A 20,544-nucleotide genomic window follows, 5' to 3' on the forward strand; every position below is an offset into this window, starting at 1 on the left:
ACAGAGCTGCCCTGTGGGGTGGGGGACAGGGGGACAGAGCTGCCCTGCGGGGTGGGGGACAGAGCCAATGGTGACCGTGGCCGCCTCTCCTCTCGCAGAACAAGAAGAAGGAGAAGAAGTGAAGCGGCTCCGGGCCGAGGCGGAGCCATCCCCGTGTCCCCATGTCCCCTCCTGTCCCTCCCTGTCATTAAAGGGGCTGTGCTTTGCTGCCGAGGAAGCAGCCGGAAGCTTTCGCACCTCGTGGGTTTTTTTCTCTCGTTCGGCTTTTCTTTTTTTTCTTTTTTTTTTTTTTTTTTGATTAAAAATTGGCCAATTCGTGGGTCCTGCTGGAGTTTGGCTCCCCCACAGCCCCCCCCCCCTCCCTGGCCCGTGGCCCTCAGGGGGGTCACCCACGTGTCCCCCCCTTTCCATGGAGGTTTGTCCCCGGCCCCGCTGGCTCCCAGAACGTTCTCCCGCCCCCGGGAAGCCGTGAGCGCCCCAAAACCAGCCGTGGGGGGGGTTTGGTGGGGACCCCCCCTCAGCCAAACTCAGCGGCGGAGCCTCCCCCGTTAGCAACCAGTGCCAAGAAGTGAACCCCGTGCTGGGAGGGGCCGCGGGGACGTCGCGATTCCCAGCGCTCCCAAATCCCGCCGTCTCCGCTCTTTGTACACCGGGATGATTCAATAAAACCGCTCAGACTCCAAACTCTCGGCCCCCCTCCCTCTATCTCCCGTGTCCGTCTGTCCGTCCCTCCATCCCCACGTCCTCCTGTCCCTCCCTCCCTCGCAGGGACGCAGCGGCTGCACCGTCACGTATATAAATAACCCGAGGGGGGGGGCAGCTTTATTGAGTTAAAAACCCATCGGTGGGGGCTGTACAGGGCCATAGCACCATCGGAGAGAGCCGGGAGAAGGGGTGGGGGGACACAGGACAGCGGGACCCCCCCAACCCAGGCAGCACCCCCAGAGCGGGAGCAGGGGCAGTGTGGAGGGGGGGGGTGGAAGACGTGGGAGCGCGGCCGGGGGGGGGCTCAGCCCTGGCTGCCGCAGGAGGAGAGGCTGTCGTAGAGGGAGTCGCTGAGGGACTCGGAGTGTTCCAGCCCGGGGGGGCCGTGCCCCCCGTCCCGGGACCGGGCCTCTGTGCTGCCCTCGTCCCCCACGTCCGAGGCGCTGGGGGTCCGGCTGCTGCTGGCGCTCAGGGCGGGGGGCAGCGGCGGGGGGGCCTCGGGGGACGCCCCTCGACGCCCGGCCGGGCTGCACACGGGTGCCTGGGGAGGGACAGGGTGGGCAGGGGGGGGGCTGCCGGTGCCCCCCTGCTCCCCATCGGTGCTCACCACACCCACCGCCGTCTCCTTATTGTGGGGGGACCCCATGGGACGAAACCCTCATCCCCCCCAAGATGTTACAGGGCCTTGTCACCCCCCCCGGGGCACGTGAGGACGTGGCAAAGGATCCCAGTGCTCTGGTGAGTCCCCCCACGTCCACTCCCCATGACCCCCTGTGGCTTCTCCGTCCCTGCAGCGAGGGCAAGAGGGTCTGGGGTCCCCATGCCGGGGTTTCCGAGTCCTGCTCCAGAGTTTTAGGGTCCCCATGGGAGGGTTTCAGGGGTCTCACAGCCCCCCCTTACCTGCACGGGCCGGTGCAGCCCCTCCAGCCCCCCGGAGGGGCACAGGAAGGGGTCAGCAGCACCGCAGGCTTTGGCGTTGGGGAAGGTCCAGTTCTTGCTCTGTTGGACACGCCGCGGCTTCCTGGTGTCATCCCCGGTGTCTGCGGGACGAGGAGGGTTCAGCGCTGGCATCAGGGCCCACCCCGGTGCCCCCCATCCTGGGGGAGCCAAGCGTGGGGTACCCTGGGGGGGGACACCCACCTTGGGGTGGGCCGCGGTGCCCGGGGGGTGCTGGGGGGCGTCCCCCCGGGGCGCTCCGGTGTTTCCCGGGCACCAGCAGCTCCTCGGCGCTGGGCACCTCCCGCTCCAGCGTCCGGGCCTTGCGCGGCACTTTGGTGGCGGCGGCGGTGGCCGGCACGGCCCCGGGCAGCGCCTCGGGGCGGCCCCCCCGCGGTTTGGGGGTGCTCTTGGCCGGGACCCCCCCGTAGTCGGGGGGAGGGAAGGTCCCGATCCCGCTGTCCAGCGTCCGCGTCAGCGACCCGCAGGCTGCGGCACGGGCGGAGGGGTCAGTGCTGAGGTGGTGGGGGTCCACCCTGGTGCCCCCTCCCCACCGTAAACCCCCCCCGTCACCCCCTCACCGGCGAAGTGCTGCGACGTCCCCGACTCGGACAAGCTCTCGTCCGACGGCAGCTCGTCCCGGAGCCCCACGTCCGGCACCTGCAGGGGCACGGAGGGTGAGGGGACGGGGGTCCCCCCGGAGCGAGGGCCTGGGGGCTGAGGGAGGGTCCTCACCTTGTCCGGGGGCTCCCGCAGGTGCCCCACGATGCCGTTGCGGGGCGGGCGGCAGAGCCGGGGGTCTTTGGCGTCGGGGGGGACCCGGCGGAGGTCACAGAGCTCCCGCTTGTGCTCCAGGCGGGTCTCGTAGGGAACGTCCTTCCCGTCCACCCTGGGAAGGGGGGGACGACAACGCGTCAGGACACCCCACGCTCGCCCCCACCCCCAGGGGGACCCAGGTGGGCGCTCACCTGTCCAGCAGCTGCTGCATGAAGGTCTCGGCCGTCACCTCCTGGTACATGACGGGGAGGGGGCCGGGGCCGCGCGGGGGCCCGCGGGGTCTGCCCTTCTCCAGCGCCAAGCCCTGCAGGAAGGCGTGTTCCTCCCGCAGCGCCTTCCGCAGGTCCTCCGCCTTCTCCATCAGCTTCGAGATGTTGAGGCTCTCGGCCTCCAGCTTGCGGGCGGCCAGCTTGACCTCCCTGCGCAGGGGCGCGGGGGTCCCGGCCCAGTCCCGGCCGCGCCCGCCGTCCCCGCGCCGGCTGAGCGCGGGCAGTTTGCTGCGCCGCAGCCCGAACCAGCTCGCCAGCCCGGCCTTGCCCTTGGCCTCGGCGCCCGGCGCCCGCTCCTGCCCCTGCAGCCGCAGCACGTTCTCCTCGATGCCCTTCATCACCTTCTCCTCGATGGCCGAGTGCCCCGCGGCGCCCGGCGCCGGCCCCGCGGGCTCGGGGGGGGCGGCCGCGGGGGTTTTGTGGGGACCCCCGCCCGCCTTGGCTCCTCCCGTGGGCTCCTCGCCCCGCGGCGCCCCGGCCTTGCCGGTGCCCGTCTTGGTGGGCAGCTTGGTGGGGCTGCCGTGGGGGCTGCGGGAGGACTTGGCGGGGGGCGCCGGGGGGGCCCGCGGGGGGGTCCTGCCGGCGGCCGCGCGCCCCTTGCCCCCCGCCTTGCCGGGGTCGCCCATGGAGCCGGAGGAGTAGCAGCGGGCCAGGGGCTCCGCGCCGTGCGCCGGCTCGGGGTGCTTGAGGCTGCCCCCCATTCCCCCTCCCCGGGGCGGGGGGCGCAGCTCGGCCCCGTGGCCCCGCTCGGGCCGCCCCGGGCCGGGGGGCTCGCGGCCCTCAGCCCCCCTCAGCTTGCCCAGGGCGGCCAGGCGCTCCTTGAAGGGCAGGTAGCCCGGCTCGGGGGGCTTCTTGCCGGGGCGGCGGGTGGGGGCCGAGCCCCCCGTGCCGCGGCGGGAGCTGGGGGGGGAGGCGGCCGCCCGCTCGGCACCGGTCGGGGGGCCCGGGGGGGGCCCGGGGGGCTGCTCGGTCGCCTCGAAGGTGTGGGGCAGGGGGAAGGCGGGGGGCTCCGGGGAGCCGGGCTCCGGGGGGGCGTCGGGGGAGGCGCGGCGGCTGAGTCCCGGCGAGGCCTCGGGGTGGGCGCCGCGACAGGGGATCTTGGAGGGGTGGGCGACCTGGGGGCTGAGGCGCAGCCCCCCCGGCGGGGGGGGCAGCTTGAGCACCTTGGCGGGGGAGGGCAGGGCGTTGGGGACCCCCCCGGGCGAGAGCGGGGCGAAGCCCCCCTCGGGGCTCTCCTCGCCCGGGGCGTAGAGCCCCAGGAAAGCGGGGTGGTCCCCGCGCCGCTGCCGGGGGGGTCCCCCGGGGGCTTCGCCGTTGCGCCGGCAGCAGCCCCCCCCCGCCTCGCCCCGCAGCAGCCGCTCGGCCAAGGCGCTGAGCAGAGCCCCCCGAGGCGGCCCCCCTTCCTCCGGGGAGGAGCAGGGGCTGCCCTCGGCCCCCCGCCACCCCCCCGCAGCCCCCGGCCCCCGCAGCGGGCAGGGGGGCCAGCCCGGGGCAGCGCAGGGCTCTGGGGAGCCGGGGGAGGCCGGGGGGGGCCCCAGCAGCGGGTCCGTCTCCTCCAGCTTGCGCAGCACCTCCAGGATTTGGGCTTTTTTCTTGAAGAAGGGGGACAGGGCGTCCAGAGGGGGAGCACCGGGGCTGAGCCCGGGGCTGCCCGATGGCACCGGCGGCAGCACCTGCAGGGGGGGCCGGGCACCGTCACCCCGCGGGCACCCGGCACTGAACCCCCCCCCGGCACCAGGGGGGACACCCCGGGGACATGGAGAGGGACGTGATGGGCTTCGGGATGGGGACACAACGGGGACGGGGACGCCGGCAGAAAGGTTTCCCTTTTGTCCCTTTTTGGAGCCAGGGACATCATAGGAAGAGGGGTTCAGAGGGAAAGCCCTGGGCCTGGAGAGGTGACCCCACGGGGATCACAGGTACAGGGACACCACAGAACGGGTGATGCCACAGGCACGTGGGTGGGGACACCCAGGATCCAGGGAGGGGGAAGGAGAGGACACCGTGGGCCTCGGAAACGGGGTCCCACAGGCTTAGGGACACCACAGACTGGGAAGAGGGAATGGGGAGGGGGCGCCAGAGCCTGGAGAAGGGGACACGGGGTCAGGGGGGGTTGCAGACACTGATACTCACCTCGGGCAGGGGCACACAGAGACCGGGGGGCAGCGGGGGGGGCAGCTGCTCTGCAGAACATGGTTGGGGGGTGACCGGGGTGTCCAGGGGCACTGGCACCGGGTGCAGTGGCAGCTGGAGAGGAGGGAGAAGGCGGGTTAAGCTTTTGGGGGGGCTCTGCCCTGTGGCCCCCCAGCTCCAAGGTGGTTCCAGGCACACCTGGGGCAGGGACCCGGTCGAGAGGTGCAGCTTCTGCTGGAACAGGTCGCTCAGGGCCTGGTTCTGCCGCTCCAGCTCGAACACCCGTTTCTTCAGCTTGATGCACTCCTCACGCAGGTCCTGGCCAGGGCAGGGGGGTGGGAGGTTAGAAAGGACCCCTCAGACTCCCAATATCCCCCCCCCAGACCCCAAACATTCCCCCTAGAACCACAACACCCTCCCCGGCCCTCCTGACACCCACCTTTTGGTTGAGCAGCGCCTGCACCACGTGGTTGGCGACCTGGGGAGCAGAGGGGGGGGTTTGGGTGGGGGTGGGAGGGCACACACAGCCCCGTGCCCCGGCACACACGTGTGCACACGTGTCCCACACGTGTGTGTGTGTGTCCCTGTGTCCCCGTGTCCCCGTACCTCGTCCAGGCAGCGCTCGTACGTCTCCCGCTGGTTCTCGTTGGCCTGGGCCAGCGCCGAGTTCTCCGCCTGGGACAGAGCAGGGACAGCTCAGGGGATGCAGTGGAGGGGCCCGGGAACCCGGACCCCCCCCCCCATGGCACCAAAGGGACCCCTCCTCCTCTTCCTGGTGGGACCCAGGGCCACTCGTGGAGGGGCAGAGCTGACCCCGGAGCAGTGGCACACAAGTGCTGCCCATCACTGCAGTGTCCATGTGGGCTCCATGGCTGGCTCTTGGCACCAGCTGCCTGGTGGCCATGGTTTCACGGTGGCCATGGCTGCCCGGTGGTCCCGTGCCCCGGTGGCCCCATCCCCACATACCTCCAGCTCCCGCAGCCGCTGCAGCAGCTCATGGCTGGTGCCCGTCTCTCCCAGGGCCGCGGGGCTCCCGGCTCCCGGCGCCTCAGCCACGCTCTCCGACATCGCTGCTGCAGGGGACACGCGTCAGGAGGGTCCCTGCTGGCCCTGGCCAGTGTCCCCCGGGCCGTGGCACCCCCAGACCCTGCACAGCACAGAGCCCCCTTACCTGGCTCAGGAAGACCCCAGCCCTGTCCCTCTATGGTGTCACCTGCCGGGAAAATGGGGTTGAAGGGGGTGGGACGAGGCCTCAGGAGACCCCCCCCGGGGCCGAGTCCTGACCCCACCGGCACTGGGAGCCACAGGGAGCCCTCCCGCCACCCAGCCCCTTCCTGGGGGTGCGAGGGCCCCGGGCCGGCACCGGAATGCACAACACCCCCGGGAGCGGGACCGGGACCAGCCCCGGGGCACCGGGATGCGCGGGACTCCCAGGACCGGGATCAGGACTAGCCCCGGGGCACCGGCGTGCGCAGCGCCCCCGAGACCGGCTCCGGCCCCGCCACCGGGGCACAGGGATGCGCAGCACCACCGGCACCGGGATCAGCACCGGCCCCGGGGCACCGGAATGTGCAGCGCCCCCGGGGCTCACCCCGGCGGTCCCGGGGCACCGCGATGCGCTGACCCGGTGCACAGAACCGCCGGCGCGCAGACGGGGCCCCCCTTCCCGGTACCGCGCACCCCGCGCTCCCCCCCGGGGCTCCCCCCGCCGCCGGTGCCGCTGCGGCCCCGCGTTGAGCCCCGGCCCCGGTCCCGCACTCACGCCCGGGGCTCCCGGCGGCGCCGCCCGTCCCGGCTCAGCGCGGCCCCGGGGCCGGTCCCGGCGGCGGCAGCGGCTCCATCCCGGCCCGGCCCGGCCGCGCTATTGTTGGGAGGCGGCGGCGGCGGCTCCGCCTTCCCGCCGCGGCCGGGGAGGAGCCGGGGATGAGCCGCCGCCGCCCCCGGTGCGCGGCTCCGCCAGCGCCAACCCCGGGGAACCGGCGCGGGGACCCCCCCGGGACAACCGGGCACCGTCCCGCCAGAGGAAGCACCGGGAATCCCCCTGCGGCACCCCATGGAGGGACAGGGCACCCCATGGAGGGACACCCCCCACCCCGGGGAACTCCGCACCCTCGGGAGGGACCCCCCGGAGCCGGGGACCCCTCGGGGAGCCCCCCCGGGGCTGCAGGCGGAGCCAGGTCGTGAACCCCGGACGTGGCCGCCACCCCCCCACCCCACGAGGGTGAGGTTTGGGGGGGTTCGGGGTTCACACGGGGCCACGCGGCCCCGGCTCACCCGGACCCCACGGCACCGCGGCGTGGGGGGGCTCGGCAGGACAAGGGGGGGCCGGAGGGGACAAGAGGAGGGTCTGGAGGGGGTGATGGAGGGGACAAGAAGAGGATCTGGGGGTGATGGAGGGGACAAGAAGAGGGTCTGGGAGGGCACGGCCACGCTTCTCACGTGCTGTCCCCGTGCCCTGCGGCCCGCGGGGTGATCCCATGCGGGTGCCCGTGGTCCCCATTGTCCCCGAGGTGCCCGCGGCCCCCTCGCCCGCCCCCCGCGCAGGAAGCGGCCCCGGGGCCGGCGGCTCCGGCTGCGTCACGGGGGGAAGTGAGGCTCCGTCTGGAGGGGAAGAGCAGCCCGCGGCCCCCCCAAGCCCCCGGCGGGGACAGCCGGGGGGGGCCCCGACAGATGGACGGCGCGGCCGTCCCCTCCCCCCAGCGTGGGGCCCCCGCGGGGGCAGCGCGAGGGTCCCTGTGGGGAGGGGGGACACAGCCGAGGGCACCCAGGGCTCAGGTCCCCTCCCCGGTGTCACCCCTCACCCCGGTCACTCGTCCCCGCTGCCCCGGGCACTGCGGGGACACGGTGTGGGCACAAGGGCACGTGCCCAAACCGCGGCCGAGGACACGCCAGCGTGGCCCTGACGGGCTGGCCCTGGGCTGCCCCACACCAGGGTCCCCACCCCGAGCCCAGGGACGTGGGGTGACAGCCCTGAGTGTCCCCAGCTCTGCTGGGCTGCTCTGGGGGCAGCCAGGACACACTGGGGACAGCCCGGGGACAGGCAGGATGCAGCAGGGACAGCAAGGACACCCTGGGGACGGCCGGGATACACCGGGGACAAGTGGGATGTGCTAGAGATACAGCCTCGGGGTGCAGGGACACATCGAGGACAGCCGGGACTCGCCAGGGACACGCAGGGACAGCCGGGGATGCGGTGGCGGCGCTGGGGACGGTCAGGGATGCAGTGGGGACAGCAGAGACACACGCAGGGGACAGCCGGGGTGCACTGGGGACAGTGGGGACCAGCAGGTGGGATGGAGGACAGTGGGGGACATCCCAGGGACACCGGGATGCACTGGGGACATACCGGGAACAGCCAGGATGCACCGGGGACACCCCGGGGAAAGTCAGGATGCACTGGGGACACTGGGGACATAACAGGGACAGTAAGGGTGCACTGGGGACATAATAGGGACAGTAAGGGTGCACTGGGAACACCCCAGGGACAGCCAGGATGCAGTGGGGACACTCCAGGGACAACCAAGGTGCACTGGGGACACTGGGGACAGCCGGGATGCTCCGGGGACATTGGGAAGACCCCAGGGACAGCCGGGATGCTCTGGGGGCACTGGGGACACCCCAGCACGCACTGGGGACAGCGGGGACAGCGGGGAGAGCCGAGGACACAACCGGGATGCACCGGGGGGCACCGGGGACATGCGGGGGGCTCCGACCGGGCCACCCCGCGCCGCTTCCCCAGGGTCGCCCCCCAACCCCTCCCGGCACGTCCCGGTGCCCGGAGGCCACGGATTCCCCCCCCACCGGTGCCCCGAGGAGCGGCCGGAACCCCCCTCCCCGGACCCCCCCGCCCGCCCCCCGCCGCGGCGCGACCGGACTCACCGGGGGCTACGGCGGGGCCGGGACGGCATGGCCGGGGCTGGGACCGGGGCTGGGACCGGGACCGGGGCGGGACCGGGGCCGGGGCGGGACCGGCGGCGGCGGTGACGTCATGGCTCCACCGGGCCGGCCCCGCCCTGCGCCCCCGCCGCCGCCAATCCGCGCCCGGGGGCGGCGGGGGGGGGGGGGGGGGGGCCCCCGGCGCGGGGGGGGCCCGGGGCCGCCGCCGCCGCCGCCTCCGCGGCCCCCCCCCCCCCCCCCCCCCTTCCCCTTCCCGTGAGCCCCGGGAGCTGCTTGAGACGGGCCCGGTGCCCCCCCCCTCCACCAACCCCGCCGGGATTCGGTACCGAGCGACCGGATTGGGACCGGCCGCGTCCCACGGAGCCCCCTCCCGTGTCCCCCCCCCATCGCTGCGGCCGCCGGGCTCCGGGGTCGTGGGTGAAAGGCTGAAATAAGGGAGTGACCCCCCAAGGGCCCCCCCGGCAGCAGGACTGGGGCTCTGGCAGCAGCGCGGTCCCACCCCCATGGGAGGTCACTCATCCCCCCCTCCGGAGCATCCCCGAACACCCCCTGGGCGCCCCCCCAGCCTTCGGCTCATCAACAAGACACGGGGACACCAGGACCTCACCTCCATCGTTTTATTGTGGGGGGAACCTCCATCCCCCCCCAAATGTTACAGGGCCACGTCACCCCCCCCGGGGGCACATGAGGACGTGGCAAAGGATCCCAGAACTCCGGTGAGTCCCTCCCTGTCTTCTCCAAGAGTCTCCCTGTGGCTCCTCCATCCCCACAGGCAAGGGTGGGGTCCAGGATCCCCATGCCAGGGTTTTAGGGTCCTACTCCAGAGTTTTAGGGTCTTCATGCCAGGGTTTTTCAGAGCCGCCACTCCGGGGTTTTAGGGGCCCCACTCTGGGGTTTTGGGGTCCCCAGGAATCACGTCAGCAGAGGAACCCGAGCTGTGGCTCATCCTGGCACCGGACCAGGACATCAGCGCCTGCGGGTCCCTCCACATCCCACGCCAAGGGTCCCCCCCCGTCCCACGCTGAGGGTCCCACGGGAGCAGAGATCCAGGGGGTGCCGGGCTCAGCTCACAGCCCCCGGCTCCAGGCTCCCGTTGGCGGTGGCTCCCCGGGCCGAGGTGGCCGAGGCCGTTTCCTCCTGGTCCTCCTGAGGCCCCGTCCGGCCGGGGAGGTGACCCTGCTGGGGACAGAACAGGGACACTGAGCTGGCTGTGGTGGGACACGGCCAGACCAGCCTGGGCTGGTGTCTCTCCCACACGAATTGGCTGTTCCACGGCACGGGAGCACCAACAGACCGGGAGATGCTTCCTCTGGGCTCCTGTTTGAAACCAGCGGCTACAGCAAACCGGGGGTCTTCAGTCAGAGCCCGGGCTGGGCCCCCCACCTCATCCCAAAACTCGGCTCCCACCCAGGGAGGGCAGGGGAGGCAGGACAAGGTGACATCTCCAAAGAGGACACTCTGGGGGGTCATCCCAAGGAAGCCCCAGGCTCCAGGCGGGACACGGGAGGAGCAAACTCAAGACTCCAAAGGAGAAAAAAGAACCTTTGGCCTGGGAAACCACACCCCTAAAAACCCCCAGCTGGGATTCAGAGGCTCCCACAGCAGGCAGCCCCCACGGCCACGCATCCCCCATGTCCCAGACAACTCCCAGGACACCCACGGAGCCATCCCCCCATCCCTAATGTCATCCAGACGCTGGGCACAGCGTGGGAGAGGAGCCCCCCGGGCCCGGCTGTGGGGTGGGAGGGCAGAAAGGGGGTGGTTCTCCTGTTGGGAAAGCACATCCCAGGGGGGCTGAGGCCCCACCAGGCCGTACCTGCACAGGGGGCTCAGCCAGGGGGGCTGAGGAGCTGCCCCTGTCCGGCTCCTCCAGCGCCAGGATGTCGATGGGAGCCTCGGCCACGTCCCGCAGGGACGGCTCGAGGCTCACGGAAGGGTCGAAGAGCAGAGGGGACGGGGGGCACTGCATCCCATCACCCACCACGTCCAGGTCCTGCAGGGGGGGGAAAAACAGCAGAGGGGCTCATCAGGAAGGGTCTGGGGAGACCTGGATCCTCACAGCCCTTCTCTGTCACCCCTGGAGCAGCAGAAGAGGAGAAGGAGGAGGAGGAAGAGGAAGAGGAGGAGGAGGAGGAGTGGGCATTGTGCCAGCAGCACCCCCGGCCAGCAGCTGGAACACACCACAGGAGCCTCCTCCTCCTCCTCCTCCTGCAGGAATGATCCCAGGACAAGGTGTTGGGACACATGGCCTGGAGCCCAGCGGGATGTGCTGTCCCAGAATTGTCCTCCTGGGGACCCCCCAGAGCAGCCTCCCCCCCTCTCCAGGATGTCACACCCCCCCCCGCCTGCCCTGACACCACAGATGGGGACGGATGGGCTCCGAGGACTCCTCCATCTGCCCTCCCTGCAGAGGGGAGAGGGGTGGGATTTGGGAGAGGCTGGGATTTGTTTTGGCTCCGGAGGGAGTTTGACACCAGGGTGAGATTCCTGCGACTCACGAGTGGCACCTCCCCAGCCTGGCATGATGTGAGACATAACACAGATGCCCCCGGCAGCCACAGCTCCAGAGCCCAGGATGGATGGGGGAAAACACTCTCATTTTTCCTTTCTAACCCCAAAAAATCCACCTCCTGCTCGCACAGGAAGGGGCTGGGATTTGATCCGAGCTCCCCCAGCCTGACCCCGTTTGCTCTCCTGGCTCCTGCCACCCCTGGGGCTCTGCAGCTGCTGGAATCCCTCCTCCACCAGCGAACTCCAAAGCGGATCCAAGGTTTGTCTCCAACAGCAGCACTCAGGAATCTCGGGAGCAACCAGAGCCCGAGGTGACACCTCACTCAGAGGAGCAGCTCCCACGGATTGGAGTGTTTTTGTTTTGCTTAAACGAATTTCCGAGGAGTTTAAGTGTGTTGGCTTAAATGCAGGATGCCAGAATAATCTGGGGATTAAAATCCTCATTTTTAACTCATGGGAGAGAAAATGGGGGGGGGGGGAAATCCTCTCTTTAAGAGGCCCCTACAGGGATTTAAACGAGCAGAGCCCTTCCAAAGGAGCAGCCACCAACCCTGAGGAACAGCTCCCAAACCTTCCCAGCTCCTGCACTTTCACAGATTCCCAGGAATGTTTGGGCTGGGAGGGACCTTAAAGCTCATCCAGTCCCAGCAGGGACACCTTCCACTAGCCCAGGTTGCTCCAACCTTGGACATTCCAGGGATGGGGCAGCCACAGCTTCTCTGGGCAACCTGTGCCAGGGCCTCCCCACCCTCCCAGGGAGGGATTTCTTCCCAATATCCCCTCTGGCAGTGGGAAACCATTCCCTCTTGTCCTGGCACTCCAGGCCCTTGTCCTAAGCCCCTCTCCATCTCTCTCAGAGCACCTTCAGGCACTGGAAGGGGCTCTCAGATCTCCCCAGAGCCTTCCCTTCTCCAGGCTGGACACTCCCAGCTCTCCATGGCAGAGGGGCTCCAGCCCTTGGAGCACCTCCACGGCCTCCTCCACCCTCACTCCTGTGCCAAGGATCCCAGAGCTGGATGCAGCATCCCAGGAGGGCTCTCTCAGGAGGGTCAGAGGGCTGTGGGCCCCACTTACATCACTGAATTCCAGGGGCAGGCTCTCGGTGGGCTGGAGCTCGGCCGCGCTCAGGTACAGCTCCGAGGGAGCAGCTCCCAGCTCCTGGGGCACGGCCAGGCCCTGCTCTGGGACGTACATCTGGGGGGGCAGGCGCAGGTGGAGGGGGCAGCACGGCTCCTCCGACAGGCTCACGGGCACGGGCTTGTTGCAGGGCACCTCCTCGGAGCCCTGGCACGGCTTGAACAGCGTCTGGTTCGTGTCCTGGCAGATATCTGGGAAGAGCTGGTCAAGGGAAAGCAGCCCAGGTACAGCCAGGCACTCATCCAGAGGGATAAAACTCCCAATCCCCCCACCAAACGCTGTTAAACCCCCCCCCCATTTCTCCCTGATGAAGAATCCACACCCCAGAGCTCCATCCCGACTGCCCAGGGATGTTGGGTGACGTTATTTCCACGATGGAAAACTGGGACAACAGCCACGGCCTCCCCCGTGGGGGGCTGGGAGATGTGGCTGGATCCCTGTAAACCACTGGCAGATCCTCGTGTGGATGTCACAAAGGCACGGGATTAACTTTTGTTTGCAGGCAGCCACGGAGAGGGATCAGCTCCAGCCCCACAGGCAGGGACATCCCAGCACACACAATGCCTCTCCCACAGCCAGGAGTTTAGTTCCGGTATTTCTGTCTTCCCAGTGCATTTTCCTTCCCCAATGGAAAACCTGTTCCTGCCAGAGGTGTAAATGGGATTTCCTGCCTTTAATCACAAACAGAAGCTCTGTTCTGATTGTGTCGCGCTTGTGGAGCGATCCAGTGGCAGAGGAGCTACAGATCCAACCCCATCCTGCTCTGATCCCATCCTGCTCTGATCCCATCCTCCTCCAGCCCCATCCTGCTCTGATCCCATCCTCTTCCGACCCCCACCTCCTCCAATCCTTTTTCTCTTCCGACTTCTTCCTCCTCTTCTGACCCCCTCCCTCTTCATCCAACCCCCTTCCTCCTCTTCCCCCCTTTTCTCCTCTTTTGATCCCTTCCTGTTTTTCCAACCCCTCTCTCCTCTTCCCATCCCCACCCTTTTCTTCCAACCCCTTCACCCTCCTCAGACCCCCCTCCCACCCCCCTTCCAATCTCAGCTGCTCTCCAGCTTTGGGGGCTTCACGCTGCAGTTTCCCCCTCAAACACCAGAGGAAAAAAATCCCAAACCCACATAAACAGGGAAAAGTCACCAAGTTTAACCCAGTTTCTTAAGCTGCCAAGGCCTGAGATTCATCCTTCCCTCCTCTCCTCCCTGAACAAGGATTTCTCATGGATCCACTTCCTAATGGGCTGTGGGGAGCCCTAATCCGGGCTGGCAGCAATGTCAGAGCCCATCCCAGTGGAGATGGATCCGAGCCACCCGAGGGCAGATGTGGGGAGAACAGGGGGTGGGGAAGGCAGGTTTTCATCTCCTGGAGTGACTCCCAGCTCCAGCAGCCAAAAGCACGGATTGCCTGAGATGCCAAAAAGCCCAGGCTCCACCTGGAGCCTCTCCCCACCCCTTCAGTGCCCTGTCACAAACAATCCAGCTCCTGGGAGCACAGAGAGCCCGAGAGGCTGCAGATGTTATCGGGATGCAGATGTTATGGGAAAGGCTTGTTTGTGTCAGGGGGAGTCAGCTGAGAGCTCCCGGCTCCTCCCCGCCCTCCCCAGCACCAGCTGCCAGCAGCGGCTTCTCCGGCTGTTTTATGGGATTTATCCTGTCTTTATTTTGAGGTATATGGCGGTTAGAGAGAAACAAAGGCAGCTTCCAGCTCCTGCTCCCTGCACAAGGGTGGAGGTGAAGCCGGTCAGCTCTGGGGACAAAACAAACCCAGGGGCTCCCACAAACCCAGGGGGGTCCCACAAACCCAGGGGCTCCCAAAAACCCAGGGGGCCCCAAAAACCCAGGGGCTCCCAAAAACCTTGGGGCTCCCACAGACCCTCAAGCTCCCACAAACCCAGAAGCTCCCACAGACCCGTGAGCTCTCACAGATCCCAAAGAGTGGAGGGAGCAGATGCACCCAGGGCAGTGCTGGGGCCGTGGGTCCCACGTTGGGGGGTGATCCCTGAGCTGGGAGATCCCAGTGGAAGTTTCAGTGCAGGGTCTCCAACAGCTGGGGCAGTTTTGGGAATTGGAACAGCTCAAGGCTGAAGAGTTGAAAGAACCCTTCAAGGGGTCACAGCGACCAAGCTGGGCTGTGGCAGCTCCAAACAGGCCCAGAACTACCCCTCCAGATCGTCCCCAAAATCCCCAAGGACATACTCCGGTGGTCAGACACCCCTTCCCACGCACATCCCTCACAACTGAGGCCTCCTTGGGGTCTCTGGGTGCTTCCAAGTGAACTGCCCACCCTGTTTGGATGCTCTGGATCAGGGAGGCTGTGGTGGGACCAGCCTTTGTCCCTCCCACACGAACCGGCTGCTCCACGGGACGGGAGCGCCGACAGACCGGGAGACGTTTTCCTCTGGGCTCCTGTTTGAAACCAATGGCTACAGCAAACCAGTGGCCTTGATTTAGGGCCAGGGAGGGGAAAAAGGAAGGGCAAACTGCCAGCAAACAGCCAGGGACAGCAGCAGGTCAGGTGGATCAAAGGATACGTGTGAGGCAGTGCCGGGTCATGGGCAGGGATGGGTTGGAGCATCGGACGTCATCGACAAAGGCCAAGCAGCGCTGGCTGGAACGGGTGGTGTGGGCCTGAAATCATGGAATGACGGATCTTAAAGCTCCTGTTCCACCCCCTGCCACGGGCAGGGACACCTTCCACCAGCCCAGGTTGCTCCAACCAGGCCTTGGACACTTACAGGGATGGGGCAGCCACAGCTTCTCTGGGCAACCTGTGCCAGGGCCTCCCCACCCTCCCAGGGAGGAATTTCTTCCCAATATCCCATCTAAATCTCTCATTTCTTAGTTTAAACCGTTCCCTCTTGCCCTATCACTGTCTGGTTGTGTAAGTCTCTCTTTCTAACAAGCCCCTTTTAGGCACTGGAAGGGGCTTAAGGTCCCCCTTGAGCCTCCTTCTCTCCTGGTTCAGCACCCCCAGCTCCCTCAGAAGTTGTCCAGACCCTTCTCCTTGTGCTCCAGCCCCTTCCCCTTGTGCTCCAGCCCCTTCCCCAGCTCCCTTCTCTTCTCTGGACACACTCCAACCCCTCCACACCTGCCTTGGGAGCGAGGGCCCCAAAACCAACCCCAGGATTGGGGGGGGGACAGTCACCAGACCACAGTGTCCTGGCAGGAAGGGGGGATCTGTCAGAGGCCTGGCATCACTCCTGGGGAAGAGACAAGAGGGGAAACCCCCCCGGGGTGTCCCCACAGACCTGCTGGGCTGCACCATCAGTGGCCAGGACGCGGCGCTCCCGGAGCTGCCGGTGCAGCAGAGCCTCCACCCCGTAGCGCTGCCGGTACCTCCGCAGGCACTTGAGCCGCTTCAGGTTCTCCCTCTCCTTGGCCATCAGCCCCTCCGGGCCCGTCAGGAGGCTGCTCCCTTCAGGAACGACAGAAAAAGTCAGGAATCTCCACCCACCTGCCTGTTTTGTTCAGCATCAAGAGCCCAAATCGGCTCCGAGAGCCACAGAGGGGGATGCAGAGGGTCAACACAAAGCTCTGGGTGACACAAATAACTCAGGTTCCACCCCAGAATTCACCCTGACCTCTCTGTGCACACCAGGAGCACTGGGGTAATTTTAAAAACCCTTTTTAAAAATAGCCCTGCCACTCCCGTCCGTTGTGATTTCTGCAGCAGAGCGGGAGCTTGGCAAATTCCAGGTCGCTCCTGCGCGAGTTCTGGAAGCTTCCCGCCAGCATTCCTGGTGTAATTACAGGGCAACACTCAAGATCTGCTCTCCTCTGACTGCTTTGCTAAAAAGAGTTCTGCAAAATTGGTATGTACCGAAGTCCTGGTTATTTTTACTTGGGCCTGAGCTGAATTATGACATTTTCCGGGACGAGCTATTAAAGGATGATGCTGGAAAAAAAAGAGTCCTTTGCTCTGCAATACTTGGGATCAGTCACAGAGCTCGGTTTTGCCTCAGTTGAACTGGGAATTCCTGCTTCCAAGAGCATATCCTGCACAGGGAGAATCCCACCAGAGGCAGAGGGAAAGCTGCATCCATGCTGAGGAGGAATATGCCAGTACAGCAGCACTGGTGCTACTGGAACCAACTCCTGCCCACACACCCAGGGCCTTACGGACGAATATTTTTTGTTTATAAAAGCAAAAACAGGAAATCCCAGTACAAAAAAAGCACTTTTGTCTCAGAATTAACTTTGTAAGCTCATTTCCTGTCAACGCTGCAAAGCTTTGAAGAGCAAAGAAATGCTTTGGGAAAAGCTTTGGAACCCCGACGATACGGATCTCTGGGCACGGGGCCAGCACAGGATCCCAGAATCCCTGAGGTTGGAAAAGACCTCCAGGATCATCGAGTCCAACCTGTGCCTGATCCCCCACCTTGTCCCCCAGCCCAGAGCTCTGAGTGCCACCTCCAGTCCTTCCTTGGACACCTCCAGGGACGGGGACTCCAAACCTCCCTGGGCAGCCCCTTCCAATGCCTGACAACCCTTTCCATGGAGAAATTCCTCCTGATGTCCAACCTGACCCTCCCCTGGCACAACTTGAGGCTGTTTCCTCTCATCCTGTCCCTTGTTCCCTGGGAGCAGAGCCTGATGCCCCCAGCTCCTCCCTCCTGTCAGGGAACTGTAGAGAAGAAGAAGGTCCCCCTTGAGACTCCTTCCCTCCAGGATGAGCCCCAACAGCTCCCTCAGTTCTCCAGACCCTTCTCCTTGTGCTCCAGGTTTTTGGACATGCTCCAGCCCCTCAATAAAAACACCTGAGCGTGGAACCCTCACCCTGCTCCAAAATCTGCCTCTACAAAGGCCCAAAACCCCTCTTTTGAGACGTTTTTCTGTGCACACCCTCAGCCAGGTGGCCCCAGGCTCACCGATGGCCTCGTGCTCTCCCTTCCTGCTGTGCAGGAACCGGCGCTTCTTCTCCTTCAGGAGGTGCTGGAGCCTCTTGAACTGGTCGATGTAGAGGGACTGGAGCCGGATCAGCTTCTCCCTCATGATCAGAGCCACCTCCTCGGCCGTGTACACCCCGGCGTGCCTGCAAAAAACAGGGGCCGTTTGGGATGGGGCCCTCGGGGTTGTTCTCCTTCAAGGGTGTGGGGATTCCCCAGGATTGTTCTTCAAGGGGTGTGGGGATTCCCCAGGATTATTCTCCCAAGGAGTATGGGGGTCCCTCAGATGTTTTCTCCCACAGGGTGTGGGGATCCCTCAGGATTGTTCTTCAAGGGGTGTGCGGATCCCTCAGGATTGTTCTCCCAAGGGGTGTGGGGATTCCCCAGGATTATTCTCCCCAGGGGTGTGGGGATCCCTCAGGATTGTTCTCCCAAGGGGTGTGGGGATTCCCCAGGATTGTTCCCCTAGAGGATGTGGGGATCCCTCAGGATTGTTCTTCAAGGGGTGTGGGGATCCCTCAGGATTATTCTCCTGAAGGATGCGGGGATCCCTCGGAGCTGAACCCCCAAAGGGTGTGGGGGATTCAGCTCCTCACAGGATTCAACATGGATTTAACGGGATTTAACCCCCCCAGACCCACTTGAGGGGATCCTCCTGGTCGCTGTCGATGCTGTCGGCCTCGCTGTCGGGGTCCCCCCGCCACGTCTGCTCCACGGTCACAGGCTCCTGCTCCCCGTCACTCCAGCTGTCCTCGTCTGGAACACACGGCACCGGGAATGCCGGGACCCCTTCCCACGGCCCGGGGTGGCCCCACAGCCCCACGGAGCCCAGCTGGCTCTGCCTTGTGCCCAGAGGGAATCCTCCACCCCAAAACTGAGCGAGGGACACAAAACAGGAGACCTCCCCCAGCTGGGCAGGGTCGAACCCACCGAGCCCCTGGGAGCGACGCTCCAGCCTTCCCAGGATCCATGGAACACCACTGAGCAACCCCACTGACATTTCCACGTTAAACCTGCAGGATTTGGGCCTGCTCTGCAGGAGAGACACACCAAGGTTTGCAAAACAGCACCTCTCCCCACCTTCAATAAATGGATGGTCTCTGGATGGTTTTTGGGAAACTTGTTCCACATGGGCTTGTTTTTAGGAAGATTCAGTGCTGGCCTCTCCCTCCAGCACCTCTCCCCCAGTGACCCTCCCCCTGTCAAGGGTTTGGGAACGGGTTTAGTTCTGGTTTTGGGTCTGGCTTAGATTTCAGGCTCTGGACAAAGGCCCAGCCCTTTGTTTCCCCCAACTCCTTTGGAGGCCTCAGACCCAGGGTGGTTTTCCCACTGGATTTAAGAAGGGATGTTCTGGGCTTTTCCCCATGAAACCGGAGCGCCCAGGGCCCTCTCCCGGGGGATCCTTACCCAGGATGCGGCTGGCCTCGCTCCGGGCGCTCTCCGTGCTCTGGGAGCCCAGCTCTGACCTGGCATAGGAGCTCAGCTGGCACAGCAGGGTCTCGCTCACGGGCCCGGGGTGGGATTTCTTCCCCTGGGCCTGGAGCGCCAGCGCGTTCCGCCGGGCGTGCTCCGCGCAGAAGGACGTGCTGCGGGAGGAACCAGGGCAAGTTACAGCCCCCAGCCATGGAATCAGGGATGGTTTGGGGCAGAGGGACCTTAAACATCATCCAGTTCCACCCCCTGCCACGGCAGGGACACCTTCCACCAGCCCAGGTTGCTCCAAGCCCCGTCCAACCTGGCCTTGGACACTCCCAGGGATGGGGCAGCCACAGCTTCTCTGGGCAACTGTGCCAGGGCCTCCCCACCCTCCCAGGGAGGAATTTCTTCCCAATATCCCATCTAATCCTGTCTCCTCTCAGTTTGAAGCCATTCCCCTCTGTCCTGGCACTCCAGACCCTTGGGAATAGTCTCTATCCACCTTTCCTGCAGCTTCCCTCCGTGTCCTGGAAGGTCACCCCAAAGCTTTCCCTTCTCCAGGCTGAACAATCCCAATTCTCCCAGCCTTTCCCCATGGCAGGAGCTGCTCCATCCCTCTGACCATCCTGGAGCATTTTAAACAGCTCAGAGAAGCAGCAGCACAACCAGGGCAAAGCTCCCCAGGATTATCCGCCGGCACAGGCAGAGGGAAGCTCCGTGCTGGGATGAGGGAGGGACGGAGCCTGGAGCACTGCAGCCACCTCCTGCTGGCCCAGGGCACAGCCATGGTGCCAAAAGGATTCCCTGGAGCCTTTTTCCAGCTTAAAAACGCTTTGGGAAAGGGGAGATGCTTCTCTGAGGTGATTCGAGTGCAGCAGTTGAAGGAGGAAAATTATGGAATCTCCTGAGCTGGAAGGGACCCACAAGGACCATCCAGTCCAACTCCTGTGCAGGGCACCCCAAGATCCCACTAATCCCAAAATCACACCATGTGCCTGAGAGCCTTGCCCAAATGCTCCTTGAGCTCTAGAATCATGGAATATCCTGAGCTGGAAGGGACCCACAAGGACCATCAAAATCCAACTCCTGGCCCTGCACAGGACACCCCAAAATCCCACTAATCCCAAAATCCCAGCTCCTGAGAGTGTTGTCCAAATGCTCCTTGAGCTCTGGCAGCCTTGGGGTCATGACCAAACCCTGGGGAAACTGTTCAGTGCCCGACCACCCTCCGGGGGAAGAACCTTTCCCCAAAAATCCAACCCAACCCTCCCCTGACGCAGCTCCAGCCTTTCCCTCGGCAGGGACCACAAGGAGAAGAACCTTCTCCTGCTCATTTTAATTCCACAGGGTAAAAACCACAGGGAATATCAGGAATACCAGGAGGCAGAGGAGCTCACCCATCCTTCTTCTCGGGTTTGGGGGCGGCGTTGGGGCAGCGCTTCCCGTTCTTGGCGGACACGTAGCTGCACTGCTTGAAGGGAGCGTTCCTGTCCTCCAGGATGTGCTTGATGCAGAATTCCTGCCCCTCCAGGCGGGGCTGGGAGCAGGGCCGGGGGCTGAAGGCACAGGCCAGCGGCTCCTGAGGCCGCGGCACCGGGGTCAGGCGGCCCCGGCTCGTGGGCAGCACGTGGATCCGGATCCTGTTCATGGCAACGCCTGCAGGGAAAGAGAGGGGATGAAACACCCACAGGATGAAGAGAAGAAGCTGGGAACTGATCCGGGTAAAATTCTGACCCCCATGGCCGGTACGGTCCCCATCCCTTCAGGGCCCCCCCAGTTCCCAGGATCACGCCCCCATCACTGACCAGAACAGAACTCTCTCTTCCTGAATCCCGGGGTATCCCGGTTCCTCTCCCTGCCTGCATCCCCGTGCTCCCG

The 20,544-nt window shown here is 65.7% G+C and overlaps 3 protein-coding genes and 1 non-coding gene across 6 annotated transcripts in view; 1 reads left to right on the plus strand and 3 right to left on the minus strand.

Annotated features, from left to right (window-relative positions):
• Positions 1-684, plus strand: part of TMBIM6 (transmembrane BAX inhibitor motif containing 6) — a 2,286-nt gene extending 1,602 nt beyond the window's left edge. The window contains exon 9 of the mRNA XM_027672545.1: positions 99-684. Within this exon, the coding sequence (XP_027528346.1) occupies positions 99-122 (24 nt within the window). The 3' untranslated portion in view covers positions 123-684. The remainder of the gene's footprint in view (positions 1-98) is intronic.
• A 132-nt stretch (positions 685-816) lies between these two features.
• Positions 817-6,608, minus strand: NCKAP5L (NCK associated protein 5 like). The gene is made up of 13 exons (XM_027672546.1): positions 6,583-6,608; positions 5,992-6,033; positions 5,787-5,893; positions 5,427-5,495; positions 5,260-5,298; positions 5,019-5,138; positions 4,821-4,934; positions 2,610-4,360; positions 2,377-2,530; positions 2,223-2,301; positions 1,846-2,130; positions 1,606-1,745; positions 817-1,246 (listed from the first exon to the last, which is right to left on the minus strand). Exons 3-13 carry the CDS (start codon positions 5,886-5,888, stop codon positions 1,010-1,012), a joined length of 3,090 nt encoding a protein of 1,029 aa, XP_027528347.1. The 5' UTR covers positions 5,889-5,893; positions 5,992-6,033; positions 6,583-6,608; the 3' UTR covers positions 817-1,009.
• Positions 6,609-9,316: 2,708 nt separating this feature from the next.
• On the minus strand, positions 9,317-20,473 carry KANSL2 (KAT8 regulatory NSL complex subunit 2). 3 transcript variants are annotated; one of them, XM_027672542.1, is made up of 10 exons: positions 20,064-20,473; positions 18,658-18,836; positions 17,892-18,006; positions 17,233-17,396; positions 15,613-15,779; positions 14,896-14,992; positions 12,303-12,556; positions 10,534-10,710; positions 9,753-9,896; positions 9,317-9,714 (listed from the first exon to the last, which is right to left on the minus strand). In XM_027672542.1, the coding sequence occupies exons 1-9, from the start codon at positions 20,312-20,314 to the stop codon at positions 9,780-9,782; spliced, it is 1,521 nt and encodes a 506-aa protein (XP_027528343.1). In that variant the 5' UTR covers positions 20,315-20,473; the 3' UTR covers positions 9,317-9,714; positions 9,753-9,779. The 3 variants fall into 3 exon arrangements, with proteins under 3 accessions (XP_027528343.1, XP_027528345.1, XP_027528342.1); XM_027672544.1 differs by having other exon boundaries at positions 9,317-9,893; XM_027672541.1 differs by having other exon boundaries at positions 9,317-9,896.
• On the minus strand, positions 14,693-14,821 carry LOC113961859. Its single transcript, XR_003532397.1, has one exon. It is a non-coding gene; the product is annotated as a small nucleolar RNA SNORA2/SNORA34 family (small nucleolar RNA).
• Positions 20,474-20,544: the final 71 nt, after the last annotated feature.

Source organism: Neopelma chrysocephalum, unplaced genomic scaffold (assembly GCF_003984885.1).
Source record: "Neopelma chrysocephalum unplaced genomic scaffold, ASM398488v2 Primary Assembly neopelma1_97406, whole genome shotgun sequence".
NCBI lineage: Eukaryota > Metazoa > Chordata > Aves > Passeriformes > Pipridae > Neopelma > Neopelma chrysocephalum.

Excerpts from the sequence above, each read along its gene's own strand:
- NCKAP5L (XM_027672546.1), bottom strand. The coding sequence starts at position 5,888 with ATGTCGGAGAGCGTGGCTGAGGCGCCGGGAGCCGGGAGCCCCGCGGCC. Across the intron at positions 2,531-2,609 it reads ATGCAGCAGCTGCTGGACAG|GGTGGACGGGAAGGACGTTC; the intron begins GTGAGCGCCCAC and ends CCCCCTTCCCAG. Across the intron at positions 1,247-1,605 it reads GGCTGCACCGGCCCGTGCAG|GCACCCGTGTGCAGCCCGGC; the intron begins GTAAGGGGGGGC and ends GTCCCTCCCCAG.
- KANSL2 (XM_027672542.1), bottom strand. The coding sequence starts at position 20,314 with ATGAACAGGATCCGGATCCACGTGCTGCCCACGAGCCGGGGCCGCCTG. Across the intron at positions 18,837-20,063 it reads AAACCCGAGAAGAAGGATGG|CACGTCCTTCTGCGCGGAGC; the intron begins GTGAGCTCCTCT and ends TTCCTCCCGCAG. Across the intron at positions 9,897-10,533 it reads TGGCTGAGCCCCCTGTGCAG|CAGGGTCACCTCCCCGGCCG; the intron begins GTACGGCCTGGT and ends TTCTGTCCCCAG.